General features: G+C 61.0%; 3 protein-coding genes across 6 annotated transcripts in view; 2 read left to right on the plus strand and 1 right to left on the minus strand.

Moving 5' to 3' along the window:
• The window catches only part of Zgpat (zinc finger, CCCH-type with G patch domain), a gene marked incomplete at its 5' end in the record, with an annotated part of 19,469 nt that extends 16,874 nt beyond the window's left edge, over window positions 1–2,595 (plus strand). The window contains 4 exons of the mRNA XM_013030384.1: window positions 386–541; window positions 1,508–1,624; window positions 1,708–2,113; window positions 2,202–2,595. Of these exons, the coding sequence (XP_012885838.1) occupies window positions 386–541; window positions 1,508–1,624; window positions 1,708–2,113; window positions 2,202–2,340 (818 nt within the window). The remainder of the gene's footprint in view (window positions 1–385; window positions 542–1,507; window positions 1,625–1,707; window positions 2,114–2,201) is intronic.
• Window positions 2,596–2,694: 99 nt separating this feature from the next.
• Lime1 (Lck interacting transmembrane adaptor 1) lies at window positions 2,695–5,044 on the plus strand. Of its 4 annotated transcripts, XM_013030381.1 has the most exons (6): window positions 3,008–3,080; window positions 3,507–3,620; window positions 3,784–3,841; window positions 3,912–3,999; window positions 4,096–4,451; window positions 4,656–5,044. In XM_013030381.1, exons 2-6 carry the CDS (start codon window positions 3,523–3,525, stop codon window positions 4,851–4,853), a joined length of 798 nt encoding a protein of 265 aa, XP_012885835.1. In that variant the 5' UTR covers window positions 3,008–3,080; window positions 3,507–3,522; the 3' UTR covers window positions 4,854–5,044. The 4 variants fall into 4 exon arrangements, with proteins under 4 accessions (XP_012885836.1, XP_012885834.1, XP_012885837.1 ...); XM_013030382.1 differs by lacking the exon at window positions 3,507–3,620 and having other exon boundaries at window positions 2,695–3,080; window positions 3,788–3,841; XM_013030380.1 differs by having other exon boundaries at window positions 2,989–3,620.
• A 6,039-nt stretch (window positions 5,045–11,083) lies between these two features.
• Zbtb46 (zinc finger and BTB domain containing 46) overlaps window positions 11,084–14,155 on the minus strand; it is a 34,676-nt gene continuing 31,604 nt past the window's right edge. The window contains exons 3-4 of the mRNA XM_013030379.1: window positions 13,918–14,093; window positions 11,084–11,563 (exon numbers count right to left, since the gene is read on the minus strand). Of these exons, the coding sequence (XP_012885833.1) occupies window positions 11,195–11,563; window positions 13,918–14,093 (545 nt within the window). The 3' untranslated portion in view covers window positions 11,084–11,194. The remainder of the gene's footprint in view (window positions 11,564–13,917; window positions 14,094–14,155) is intronic.

Here is a 14,155-nt window from a genome sequence, read left to right on the forward strand (position 1 = left end):
AGTCTGTGAGATTTTTTTTTTTGGGGGGGGGTCCAGTCATGGGCCTGAACTCTGGGCCTGGGCGCTGTCCCTCAACTATTCAGCTCAAGGCTAGCACTCTACCACTTGAGCCATAGTGCTACTTCCGGCTTTTTTTTCCTGCTTATGTGGTGCTAAGGAATCGAACCCAGGGTCTCATACATGCAAGGCAAGTGCTCTACCACTGAGCCACCTTCCCAGCCCGTCTGTGAGATTCTTATCTCCAGTTAACCACCAGAAAAGTAGTATAGTGCTAGCCTTGGGCAAAAGGAGCTTAGGAACAGCGCCCAGGCCCAGAATTCAAGCTCCATGACCCAGAAAAAAAAATGCTGTTGACCTGTGTCCTGTCTCTTCGCTCCCTCCCCAGATGTGGACAGTGGCTACTACACAGTTAAGTTTGACTCGCTACTGCTAAAGGAGGCGGTGGTTGAGGGGGACAGCATCCTGCCCCCTCTGCGCACAGAGGGCCCAGAGTCCTCCGACTCAGACAGCGGAGATACAGATGACTCCAGCTATGCTAGAGGTATGGCAGCCACTTAGGAGCCAGAGGTAGAGAGTCAGGGTTTGGAGCAGAATAGGTGAGGTTAGCCCGGGAGAGATCCAGCTGACAGGAGTAACTGGGGAGCCACGGCAGAGCCCGGGACCAGAGGGTGTGTGGCAGGCCTGAGGCCACAGAGGCAGACACAACCCCCTGATCCAAGGTCCCAGCTACATTGTGTTTCTATGGATGAGCTGCATTTCGTCCAGGACCCAAACTTGCTACAGGCATGTTCTGTATGTCTGGCCAAGCACCAAGATGGCCTCAGATACCCAACAGAATCACAGGAGAGGGGAGGGACTGCAGGTGCTGGACTCAGCAGGGCGTCACAGAAGGTGACAAGTCCATGGACTTGTCAGTGGGCTGGGTCTTTGGTAGAGGGTAGCAGAAGTGATCCTTGCAAGTAGAAAGCGTATGTTCAGACAACCAAGGCAGAGATTTCAGGAAGGGAGCTTGTCAGCAGTGTCCAGCCCTGTGAGAAGTGGGTAAGGATGAAGGTAGAAGCCGGGCACTGGTGGCTCACGCCTGTCATCCTAGCTACTCAGGAGGCTGAGATCTGAGGATCGAGGTTCAAAGCCAGCCCAGGCAGGAAAGTCCGTGAGACTTTTCAATGAAAACCACCAGAACACCAGAGGTGGTGCTGTGGCTCAAGCAGTAGAGCACTCGCCTTGAGCTGAAGAGCTGAGGGACAGCGCCCAGGCCCAGAGTTCAAGCCCCACAACCAACCAAAAAAAAAAAAAGATGAAGGTGGAGATGTCCCCAGGATGTGTGACAAGAATTGATGGTCTTTGAACCCCGAATCTGTGGTGATAGAGACCTGAGGAAGTGAAGTTGGCTATCTACCCAGAGATACCTGGGAGGCCCCGCCTAGAAGCAGACCCTTTGGTACCATTGGCTGGAATCCATGGCACCCTGGGAGTCTTGGCTGAGCCACTGCTCTGTTTCCTGCAGTGGTGGAATCTACTGTCGACCCTGGAACCTGCAGTTCTGCGTTCGCTGGCTGGGAGGTACACACACGGGGCATCGGCTCCAAACTCCTTGCCAAGATGGGCTATGAGTTGGGCAAGGGTGAGTGTGTGCTGCCCTGAGGAGGGTGCTGCGGTAAGGCCCTGGGCTCTCGCAGCGCCAGTGGCAGCCTGCGTCTTCCTCAGGTCTGGGCCGACGCGCGGAAGGCCGAGTGGAGCCCATCCATGCTGTGGTGCTACCTCGAGGGAAGTCCCTGGACCAGTGTGCTGAGATACTTCAGAAGAGGACCAAGAGGGCTCAGGCCAGTGCCAGCAGGCCCCCACGGTGCCGGGGGGGCAGGGGAGGACCTCGGGGCCGCCAGCCTCCTCGGAATGTGTTTGACTTTCTGAATGAAAAACTGCAAAGCCAGGCTCCTGGGGTCCTGGAGGCTGGGGTGGACCCCCCCAGAAGGAAGAACAAGGACATGTACCACGCCACCAAGAACACGAAGCAAGCCCTGAGCCTGCAGCTCTTCCAGACCGAGGAGAAGATCCAGCAGACCCGCCGGGACATCGGGAGCATCCAGGAGGCTCTCAGCAGGAATGCTGGCCGGTATGTGTGGGGCCCAGCCCAGGGTGGAGGGTGGGCCTGGGAGGGCGGGGGCCCCAGGAGGTCTCGCTAAGCGGCAGGCCCTTCCTAGGCACAGCCTGGCCACAGCTCAGTTGCAGGAGAGGCTCGAGGGCGCCCAGAGGCAGCTGGGGCAGCTTCGAGCTCAGGAGGCCGGCCTGCAGCTCCAGCGACGGAAGGCTGACACCCACAGGAAGATGACTGAGTTCTAGAGGCCAGCGTGTGCCGTGGGTGGCGCCCAGCACCCTGGTGGGAAGACCACCGTCACCTAGTTCCCAGGAGAACCTCCGGAAGAGGGGCTGCCTGCCCCAGGCTGCTCCGTGTCTGGCCTCACTGACCTGAAGCGTTTGGGCAGTGCGGCGTGCAGATGGGCTGCAGGTCATTTCTGGACACTGTTCACCAAGCTCGACTGCCAGTGACTTGGGGAATCTCCTTAGCAAGGACATTAAAGTGATTTCATTACTGTGTCACTCAGTGAAGACTTGGCTTGCTGTGGGATGGGGAAGGAGAAGTGTGTGAGGAGGCAGGCTGGGTTGGAAGGATCCCAGGTGAGGACCCAGTGCGTCCCTTCTGTCCCCTCTCCAGCCACGCGGCTACCACTCACCAGCGCGAGCTCAGTGTGCGGGGACAGACACGGAGAGCACTGGTAGTCACGCGTGCGGCCTTCTTGGCCACCCTGACCATCCAGGTGATCTGTGCCGCCCTCCTCGGGAGTGAGTGTTTACCTTGTTGGGTAGGAGGGATGTGGGCTAGGTCAGAACAGTGCTAGCTGGTAACAGAATCACACCTAGACCCTGGCGGTGTAGCAGCCGGGGAGCAGCTGCAGGGAGGGTTGAGCCACTGCTGGGAGGCGCTCTGTGCCGGGCAGGAAATGAGGTGGGGCGCCAGCCCACACCCGCAAGGACCTCTCTGCTGCTACCGACTGTGGAGGACAAGCAGCGTTGAGGCTGTGGTAAGTGCAGCCCGGGCGGCCCCAAGCTCCCTGATGCCATCCAGCTGTGACCAGCTCCACTGAGAAAAGACAGGTCCTGGGGCTGGGCCGGGGCAGGGAGGAAGAGAGCCGTGAGGCTGTCAGTGGGTGCTGAGTGAACCGTCCTCCACCGTCCGTGCTGGTGATGAGGGGCTTACAGGCCTCCCCAGACGGCCATGCCTGGACCAGGTCGGCTCTAGCGGCGGCCTGTGCCTTGAGAGGCTTCCCAGTGCAGCCTTGGCCATGCTTCTGGCCATTGCTGTGGCCATACTCGTCAGCCAAAGGTCCAAGCAACGCCTTTCTTCACCAGGAGCCCTGGCTAGAGGAGGGAAGGTGGGCAAGAGCGCGAGGCCTGGGGCTGCTGGGTGTGTGCCTGGTACCTCGAGTGCCCCTTTCTCCCGCCCTTAGGTGCTCCCACGACAGGATGGGGCTGCTGGCGCCCCCAGCCCCGCCAGTCCTCTGGGTCCTAGGGTGCCTCTCCCTGCTCCTTTGGCTGTGGGCACTGTGCACAGCCTGCCACAGGTACCGCATGTTCATCCAGTCCAGGATTCTGGCTTAGGTCCTTGCCCAACAGGAGCTTTGCATGGACCCCTGTGCCGGGGCAGGGGTGGGGCAGGGCAGGGCGGGGCGGCATCCAGCAGCCCTGCCCCTGCTTTGTTTTGACCTGATGATGCTCTTGTCCCAGGAAGCAGGCTCAGAGGGGACCAGCTAGGCGTCCTGTCGTCATGATGCCGGTGGGAACGGTGAGTGCCAGGCCGTCCCCCGGGCCAGGGAAGGGCCCGCGGGGGACCCACCAGCATTCCTTACCCCCAGTCGCATCTGAGGCAGACCTACCTCTGCTCCCTCAGCAAGTCCGACACGAGGCCGCAGGAACTCCACCGTGGCAGACTCCACAGCACAGGTGAGCCTCGTGGGCGGGACCTGGGCAGGCTGGCTTCAGTCCTGAGGCCAGACCTGCTCCATCACCTGAGTGACCTCTGCTTGGCTCCACCCCCAGCCCCACGACCTGCCAGCACGGATCTGCGTCCACTGTGGCCAGAGATGTCCAGGGGCAGCACCAGACTGCAGGCCGCCGCCTCTCCCTTCCTACCGCAGCAGCTGCCCAGGACCCCTTCTGCTACCACAGCCGCCACCTCCACCGGCCCTGAGGACACCTACTCCAACGTGGGACTGGCCACCGTCCCCAGGGCCAGGCTAGCAGCCAGTCCTGTGCTGTGGGGAGAAACACAGTTGATGAGCTGTGCCCAGCTTGAGTCCAGGGCCAGATCTACAGCGGCCGAGCATGCCTGCATCCCGAAGAGCAAGGGTCCCCAGGAGCTGCATGGGGGGGCAGGGGTGACCCCCGCTGCTCAGGTAAAGCCGGTCTTGGTGGGATGGGGTGGATGGGACCCGTGGGGCCTTGGTAGTGGATCTTCATACACACACACCCCTCCGGTCTGCACATGCACACACCCACACACCCGGTCTGTTCCTTACCTCCCCCCCCCCCACATACACACCTGTCTGCTCCCCCCCCACACACACACACACATACCCCCGTCTGCTCCCTCCCTCCAGGATATCCTGTACTCGAAGATCTGCAAGCCTAGACACAGGGATCCAGGACTTACCCTAGGCCAGCCAGACCCTCAGGGTCAGGAGGCAAGTCCTGCCCCAAAGAGAGGCCTGGCACAGGAAGATGCCCCCCAAGGCCTGGGCATGGACCGAAGCCCCCTGGAAAATGTGTATGAGAGTATTCAGGAGCCGAGGCTCTGAGCGCCTCCACCCCGTCCCCTCGGTTAACGCGAGCAGGGCCTGTCCACAGGACACCAAGGCCTCCCGCCACCCTCCTCAGCCATGGACCTTCACCCAGAGGACTCCCACCTGCAGGGCCCATCCCAGGTCCACCAGCTCATCCAGATGGGCCTGCACTCTAATAAATCCCCACCACACAGATGCGTGTGCTTGCCTCATAGTCTGCCTCTTTGGGAGTATGGGGGGTTGAACCCACGGTCTCACGGTTGCAAATGTCCTTCTTCCTGAGCTTTGCCCACAACGGGGTCTTTACTTGGCTGGCCTTGAGCTTGTCTTCCTGCCTCCACTTCCCTGGTAGCTAAGATTAAAGATGTGCATCTGCTTGCTCAGCTTGCCTTAAAACCTAGGAGAGCTGGAATTAGTGTTGTAGAAGGTTTAGAGATGTTCCCTCCCTGCCTTGGGGTGGGTTCTTGTTCTGGGTGCCAAGCTCTGGTGCCTGACCTGTGCCCTTCTCAGGAAGAGTGGAGAGGTGGAGAGGCCAGCGCTTTCAGGAGGTTTCCAGGGCTGAAGGCAGTGCGGCCAGCCCAAGGTCAGACCAGACCCTGTGTTCTTTGAGGGAGGTTGGCAGTGCCACACCTGTGGCCTGGGGACTTGAAGGAGGTGCAGTCCCTGCCCCGCCAGGGCGCCCTCCCCACCAGGACACCCTGCAGGGAAGCTCCAGGCCCTAGTAGAGAGGCAGGCAGGGCCTGGGCCCCCTCCCCGGCCCAGGCAAGGCAGGGAGCAAGCCCACAGGGAGCGGGGCTGCCTGGGAGCTGACGGCTGCCTGGGAGCGGGCAGCTCGGCTGCCAGCCGGGCCCCCAGCAGCATGGAGGCCGTGCGAACCTGAGCCCTTGTGGGTCCGCGAGGTGTCCAGGGCGGTCGGCTGGGCTCTTCCCTCTTCCCGCAGTGGCTGCCGATGTGGAGTGCGGGCCCCTTGGAGCCACGGGGCTGGGGGTGCAGGAGCGTGTCGCTGTGTGCACACTTGGTGCACGTGTGTTGCTGTGCAGACTTGGTGTGCACATGTGTGTCACTGAGTGCATGTAGGTGTCGGTGTGTGCTCATGTCGCTGTGTGCACGTTCAGTGTGCACGCAGGTATTTTAGTGTGTACACATTTGGTGCATGCACATGTTGCTGTGCACATACATGTCACAGTGTCCACGTCTGCATTCTGTGTGCATTCACATGTCACTGCATGTACGTGTTGGTGTGTGCGTGTGCATGTCTGTGCACACTCGTGTGTGCATGCACATACGTGTTGCGTGTACACACGCATATATGCAGATTTCTGCCTTCCCTGCCCTCCCCACTAATGGCTCCACCAAGGAAGGACAGCTGCCCAGGGTCAGGAACCAGGATTCTGCACCCCCCCCCGGAACAGCAGGGGTGGTTGAACTGTCTGGGAGTCCCTGGGGTCCCACAGGCACCTCTTCCTGACCCAGAGGTTCCCAGCACTTGTGGCTGGCACCCAGAGCAAGCTGGGCTGACCTGCTGCAGCATGGTAGCTGCCTGACCTGAGCCCGGGGTCCCCAGGCTGGCTGCTGGCTGCCCTTTCCTCTGGGCCTCGCTATGCCCGCAGCTGCTGCTGCACAGCCCTAGTGTGTGGGAGATGGGGGAGGCCGGTGCCCCAGCGGCGCAGTTTCACTCCTGTCTGCTGTCTTCAGAAGCTGAATGGAACACAGAACCTAGGCCCCCAGCAGACCCCTGGCAGCCCCTGGCCATTTTCTGTAACTGGGCCGGCCAGGGGGAGGCCAGGCCCCAGAAGCCGCAGTCTCAGCCCCCGGCCCGGTGAGGTTCAAAGGTTAGCAGGACTCTGCCAGCCAGCGGGGACCCCAGGCCTACTCTACCCCCTTCCAGATGTTCTCGGCACCCCTTGCAGAGGCTAAAACTGCAGAACCCCAGGCCTGCGTGGACTTCCACCTGCGCTGTGCTGCCTTGCTGCCTTGGCCTTGCCTCACGGCTTCCTCCCTCCCTCCAAGGAGGCTTCTCACCTAGCACCGAGGCCGGCACCTCCCAGAGGCTCTCCCCTTCCAAACTCAGCTGAACCTGAACCGGGCAGCTCAAGAGCTAAGGACCGAGGAGGCCAGGGGGTGGCCAGCAGGCAGGCAGGTTCTGCCAAGCAGCAGGGCCCTCCCCAGGTTCCCAGAGCTCTGCCTGGAGCCTAGGAGGAAGACCTGGTGCAGGCAGCAGCAGCGGCAGCACAGCAGAGATGAGGGCTGGGACCCGGCGTGCTGAGGAGGAGGAAGGGGAGCCTGGGAAGCCCTCAGGGAGGAGGCAGCTGCGGTGGACTTGGGCCTACCTCAGCAGCCTGTGAGGTCGTGTTCCAGTGCCTGTGGTTTTGAGGTGCTGGCAGGTGCTGAGCCCGCGTCTGGATCAGCCTGGCACACGGGCTTGTGCTGGGGCGGAGGCCGGGCCAGGGTGGGGCCCCACTGGGGCGGCCCTGACAGGAGGCTGGCAGTCAGAGCAGGGTGATCGCTGAGGACTTCCACAGCACAGAGCTGGTGACTGCCTGGCCCCCACCCACCCAGGCTCAGGCCCGCACAGCAGCCCTGCCTGCCACGCTTCCTGCTAGCCCGACGTGTGTGAGGGTTGAGCCTGGGCACGCATCCATCCACTCCATGCCCCTGCACGTCCCCCAGGAAGCCCTCTATGACACCACGAAGTGCCAGAGGGGTGTGGCGGGGCCCTGGGACCTGTGGTGCTCAGCTGCTGCCATCACTCCCCCCCAAGCCCATCTCTGCTGCTGAGCCTGGCCTCCAACCGACGCGTGGGCCAGCGCGGGCCGGAGCCGGGCTGGAGCGGGCCGGAGCAGCGTGGGGCAGTCCACCTCCTCGGAGGTTTGTGGAGGGTTCCTGACACTCAAAATGCCTGTCGTGGGGCTTGAACGCAGGGCCTGGGCGCTGTCCCTGCCTTCTTTTCCCTCAAGGCCAGCGCTCTACCACTTGAGCCATAGCACCACTTCCGGTTTTCTGGTGGTTAATTGGAGCTTTCTGGCCCTGGCTGACTTTGAAGCACAATCCTCACATCTTAAGTCTCCTGAGTAGTTAGGATCACAGGTGTGAGCCACCAGCAGGAACCAGCCTTTTGCACCAAAGGCAAACCACACACCGCTGTCCCTTGGCCCTGGGGCAGCCAGCCCTGCGTGTCTCCGCCCCCTCCACACACTTGAAAGGGTGTTGATGGAATGGTGGTAGGCACCAGGCTAGAGTCACTGAGGAGTGTGTTGCCCAGACCCTAGGTCTAACAACTCATTTGCAAAGCTCAGCTGTCTTCATGGATGGACGTGGGCGGGGGAGGGGCATCTTCCCCCAGAGCTGAATCGGCCTCCTCAGACTGCGTGGGGCAGGGTGATGGGAAGCCAACGGTAACCAACGCATCTGAGCCACCTCCTCCAGGGTGAGGCCCCTGGGAAACACACAGCAGCCATCTGCTTGGAGCAGCCATTTCCGGATTTATTGAAAGCAATCGTTTGTGAGAATGTCTATGCTAATCCCGTCACAGAAAGGAAACCCACAGGCAGCCTGAGCACACAAGGCAGACAAGAAACAGAGACCCACTGGGGAAGGTGCTGTTCACCTGTCCTGTGGCTACAGAGAAGCAAGACAGCAGAGCTGTGATTTCCCGACTGATTACAAAAATCCTCCTCCCCAAATATTAAACACATCTTTAGTACAAACACAGGTTATAATTAATATAAAGTCATATAATATAGATTATCTCCAGAGAAAATCAACAATCTTCAAACACTGCCCTTTTTTGTCTATTCTATTTTTGTTGACAGGTTGAGAGCATGTTGAAAAAATAAATATTTCAGAAAAGCACACAGAGCACCCTCACTACAGAGGTTCTAAAGGGCTACATACAAAACACAACATAAAGACAACCACCATTAAATATGGCTTCTTCAGAGTTGCACATGTCACAGAATGAGCCAAAGTAAGATTATCTTTCATAATATTGCAAAAAGTTCCAGTTTTTTGCATTTTCTCAGGTTTTTTTAAAGGAAGATGTGCAAAGTTGGAAGCAAAGCTGTGATTTCTGAGTCAGGTCCCTGTGGAGTCCTGGCAGTGTCCTGTTTCCCCAAACCCAGAGAGGCCACAATACAATCTGGTCAGGACCCAGGGCTCAGTGGAAGAGTCCTGCGGCCCCCCCTACCCTCCCCCCTCCCGCGGGCCACATTCTCCATTCGGTGTCACAAACACCAAAACACAGACACAGGAGAAAATACAAAATGTGAAATGTAATCTACACATTTTTCCTCTTCATAAAAAAATATTTATTCGTTTGAATATTGATTAAAAAAAATCAGTCACGTAAACAAACAAACCCCTTCATTACACACTTTTCCCTCTGGACTCCTGAGATGGATATATTCATCTGGGTCTCTGAATCTCATACTCTCCAGTAGCAAACTGAGTGAAAACAAAGCTTTTCACTTGGCAAGCACCCAGGGAAGGAGTGGGACAGGAATTTGGCCCTTGGGCTTCAGTACAGTATTGGTTTTAAGGAATTGCCCCTGTGGCACCAACAGAGAACCCCCAGGAAGGAAGCCAGAGCAGAGCCCAACAGAGGACAGGCGTCCTGAGAGCAGAGGCTGAGCTGCCCTGGGAGGGCGGCCCGAGAGACGGGGCAGGTAGAAAGTCTAGAGACACTGACGGCAAAGGCCTGGGTTCCAAATGCATTTTATAAGAAAGTGTTTAGAAAAGGCATTTAAAAAGTGGGAGAAGGGTAGAAAGTTCTGAGAGCCCTGGAGAGTCTGGCAAGGCTGGAGGGAGCCAGCAGGAAGCTTTGTTGGTTTAAAAGGACTAGCTTTGCTGCCCAACTGGGAAGTGGCCCCGGGCCCCGGGCCGGGCAGGCGCGAGGTAAGCCTTGCAAGCTAGGTGAAGCTCTGGCTCGGAGGGGCTCTCGGCACCCTGAAGGATGCGTAGGCAAGCTGCCGGGCACGCTCTCTGGTATGGGAAGAAACAGTGGCTGACTTTATTCTTCAATAAAAACCCCGGTTCTTCCCCATGGCACAGGCCAGAAGGACAGCCACGTCCACCTGGGGCAGCCCAGACCCCTCGGTGGCCCTGGGGCAGCTGGTACTCAGGGAGACAGCACTGCACACAGCCACAGGGCCTAATGATGGTGCCTTGCCTAAAGAGAACAGGTGTGACACAGTAAAAACGCTGGAAAAAGTCGTTTGGCTGACAGTCTGAAAAAGAGGAAGACACTGGTCCCCACAGCGCTGTCAGCAGCCTGAGGGCCCTGCCAGGCTGGCAGCCAGCCTGCGCAGGGGACCTGTCTCCGTGGGACAGGGGACAGGGCAGGCGGCAGGGGGTCCCTGCAGAGGCCTTTGCTTTGTCACTCGGGAAGAATGGACGTGGGGAGAGCGCCTCTATGAATACAGCAAGAAGACTGGACAGTGAGCCAAAGGAGCCAAACGAAAACAACTCTATATAGTTTTGTCGTGAAAAATAATGCCAAACAAAATAATGTTCTGTAACTGCTTCGGTGTGCCTCTGCCCACGTGAGAATTTGGTTACCCGGGAAGGGAGGTGTGGCCGCACGGCAGCAGGGACGGCTCACCTCCAGTGTTAGCAGCGACAAGGGCAGAGCCTGCTCCGGCCCGGCCCGGGGTCAGCCAGTGCCCAGGGAGGATGAGAAGTGCTTGGAGAATGGAGAGTTGAGGCCCACCCTCCAGAACCTTCCAGAGGCTGCAGCCCCTCACCCTACCGGCTGGGGGTGAGGCCGCTTCCACCAGAGAGAGCACCTGGCACCTGGGCCTCCAGTGGGCGTCTGCAGCCATGTAGTGTTAAGCACCAAAGCGTGGAGGTAAAAAGATCACAGGGCTCTGCACATGGGACCTGGATCCTACAGACAGGCTGCCTCCGGTGGCAGGAGCCGAGGAGAGGGGCTGCTGCACCGGGCGCAGACACAGCCGGCGGAGCAGGGCTGCTAGGAGCGGCAGGCAGATGCAGCTCAGACATATATGGAACTCAACGTCCACTCGGGCCTGTGCCCTGCAGATCTGCCCTAACCGCGGCCAGGCCGCAGAGCCGCCGGCACCCCAGGCGAGCAGGCCGCCGAGGGCAGATGCCCCGGTACACGCCCTGGCCCAGCCCTGCCTGCACACCTGCACACACCTGTGGGGACGGGGAGCACGCAGACTCCTGCGCCCACACCCACCGCACCCCTGCCCACGCCCAGGGCTCCCGGTGGGGCGTGTGGGTGGGGCGGGGCCCGGGAGAGGGCCTGACCCGGCCCCCCGGTGAGCAAAGACCCACGAGACGCACACATAGGTGGACGGGACGAGGCAGCTGCCAGCCGCCCTTCGCAGGCGGCTCTAAGGAGCCCAGGCGAAGTCCTGGCCGGGCTCTGTGCAGGGGCTGCGGGGCCCCCGCGGCGAGTCCCCGTCCTCCTGAGCCAGGCCCCCGTCGCCCTTCCACTTGGCCGTGTCCTCGTCCAGCTCCTCCTCGCCCTCCCCGCGCGGGTCCTCGGGGTCCTCCAGGTAGACCCCTCTGCCGGCAAACAGGGCCTCGGGGGAGCCCGCAGGGCTGCCGGCGCTGCGCCCCAGCGGCGGGGCCACGCCCCGGCCCGCACAGTCGGTGCACACGCCGTGGCGCCGGGAGCCATGCTTGATGCCCACGCTGGCCGCGGACATGAACACGCGGCTGCACACCTTGCACACGTACTTCTTGTCCTTACTGTGGACCTGGGGGACAGGCAGGCAGCAGAGGTCAGGACCCTCGGCCCGCAGCGGGGCCAGGCCCCACGCAGGCACGGGAGGAAGAGCCCTTGGCTCGCCCTTGGGTTGGAGACCTTGGACTCCCGCACCAGCCTCGGGACCTGCCCAGAACTGCAGGAAACGCAGAGGGAGGGAGGCTGGGCACCAGGGGCAGCAGTGACCCCACCACCTCTAGCTGGATCAGGAGTCAGGATGTATTTGCCTGGGAGCGCGTCCTCATTGCCCTGCTGGACCCCTCCACCACACAGGCCACACGGCTGCTCCGGAGCCCCAGCCACTCACCCCACACGGGGGCAGAGGAGCTGGCCTGGAGGCCCAGGTGAAGGCCCAGTTGGGAAGACAATGCTGCCTGCCTGGGGGAACAGCAGGGCTGGGAGTGCAGCAGCTGGAATCTTCCAGAACATGTCCTGAGGGACGGGGCAGCAGGGGGCAGAGGACTGAGAGTGAAGGGCAGCCGGGTGGGGAGGCTCACACCTGTAATCCCAGCTACCCGGGAGGCGAGGCTCAGGAGACCACAGTGCCAGGCAAGCCCGGCAAAGGGCTCATGAGACCCTATCTAGAGCAGGAAGCTGGGCGCGATGGCGTCTGTGACCTCAGCTGCGTGGGAGGCCTAGAGAGAGGGCACCGGGCTGTCCTTGGAGCCCCTCACCAGTGCCAGACGGTGGGCCAGTCACTCGCCTGACCGAAGCGTGCTCAGGAAGAAAGCCGGAAGGGCAGGTACAGAGACCATGGCAACCTGTCGCCAGGCCCCCGGGGGGCTGGGGAGGCTGGGGAGCAGCCGCTGGACCAGGCACTGATCGCTCACACCTATCATCCTAGATATTCTGGAGTCTGAGAGCCGAGGATCCCAGTTCAAAAACCAATCTGGGCAGACAAATCTGAGCAACTCCTGTCTCTAACCAGCAAGGAGCCAAAAGCGGAGGTGTGGCTCAGATGCCATCTGTGGGTGGAAACGCTGAGTCCAGGCTTCTAGCACGGGAGGGGAGGCAGCTACAGGTCCTGAAGGAGCTCCCTGTGCCAGCAGTGAGGCAGGGAAGCGGTGTGGCCAGGCCCGTGGGCCTCAGAACCGCCTGCAGGCAGAGGCCCAGAGGAGCCACGGGAGGATGCTCACAGACCCTGCTCGCACGACCCTCCGCTCTCTGCTCACCTTCGGGGAGTCACGATGCCCTCCAGGCCCGCCGTGAGTTGCAGGCTGAGGGTCCTGAAGCACACCTGTCCTCCAACAGGACTAGACTGTTTCCTGAGGCACCGTTCTGCCCTGGCCTGGCTGAGGTAGAAGGCACCCTGACGTAAGGCTAGGAGATACGGTTCTCCCTGACTAGGAAAAATGCCGCTCGGTTCAAACACCATGGCTGTGGCTCAAACAAACAGCACATGGGGAGCGAAAACAACGGAGGCCTTGGGCTGGGCCTGGCCGGGTCTGGCCGCTTCCTTGTGTGGACCAAAGCCCTTCCTAGGGCTCCTCTTGTTCCCCACGTCCCTGCCCTGCAGGGGAGGGGTGGGGAGGTCCACGGGTCTGTCCTGGGACCCCCTTGAGGCTGGGGCCAGGCTGGGGGACTTGACCAACAGCCCTAGGGCACAGAATGCCAACAGGGCGGGCTGGTGCCCACTGCAGGGAGCATGCACAGACCCTCAAGGGGAGATGGAGCCCACTGGGCTGGAAAAGCAGAAAAAGCGAAGCAACTAACCCTGAAGCAGAGGGGGACAGACTGGACTGGGGGCCCGGGGACGCTGGGACCAGGCAGTTCGGCCTTCGGAAGGGTGAAGAACGTGCCTTGAGACTCGCTCACCCTGACCTGGGTCTGCAGGTCGGCCTGGCCACCTGCAGGTGGGCCCCAGGCTGGTGCGCACAGGGGCACGGTTGCACCTCTCGCCCTCCCTGGAGGCTGTGACGGAGCGGAGACGCTCCCGCCCATCCCCTGGCCACGCACTGTCCGCCTCACGCCGGCACGCCGCCTCTGCTCCTGTGCTCTGCCCCCCCCACCCCGGGTACTGCTCAACCATTCTCTGTTTATTTCCCTGCCGTCTAAGAAAATCCATCCTTCAACACGCGTGACCTGTCAAACTGCCTAAGGTGTTGAACCTGAGTGACCGCCAGAGCAGGGCCAGAGTAGAGCCACGCTCCCGGGGCGGAGATGCCGGCCAGGCGGGGGTCCCAGAGCAGGGGCAGAGTAGAGCCACGCTCCCGGGGTGGAGGGCCGGCGGGCGAGGGTCCCAGGCAGGCTCCATCTTCCCTCCACAGAGCAGGTCCCATTTTGGGGGCTCCCACTCGGGTGCTGCCCCTCTGCGCCTCCCCCGCTGCTCCCCTCGGCCCCACTCACCAGCGTGTGCCGCTTCATGTGCTCACGGCGCGTGAACTTCTTCCCGCAGATCTCGCAGGGGTAGGGCCGCTCGCCGGTGTGGGAGCGCATGTGCCGCTTCAGGATGCACTGGTGCATGGCCGAGAAGCTGCAGTACGGGCACTTGAACTTCTTCCTGATGACTGCGAACTCGTTCACTGCAAGACAGCGGCCGGGTGTCAGCGCCACCGTGTGGCCAGGAACCGTCTCTGCCTCCCCA

The sequence above is a fragment of the Dipodomys ordii genome, unplaced genomic scaffold (assembly GCF_000151885.1).
Source record: "Dipodomys ordii isolate 6190 unplaced genomic scaffold, Dord_2.0 Scaffold129, whole genome shotgun sequence".
Classification (NCBI taxonomy): Eukaryota; Metazoa; Chordata; class Mammalia; order Rodentia; family Heteromyidae; genus Dipodomys; species Dipodomys ordii.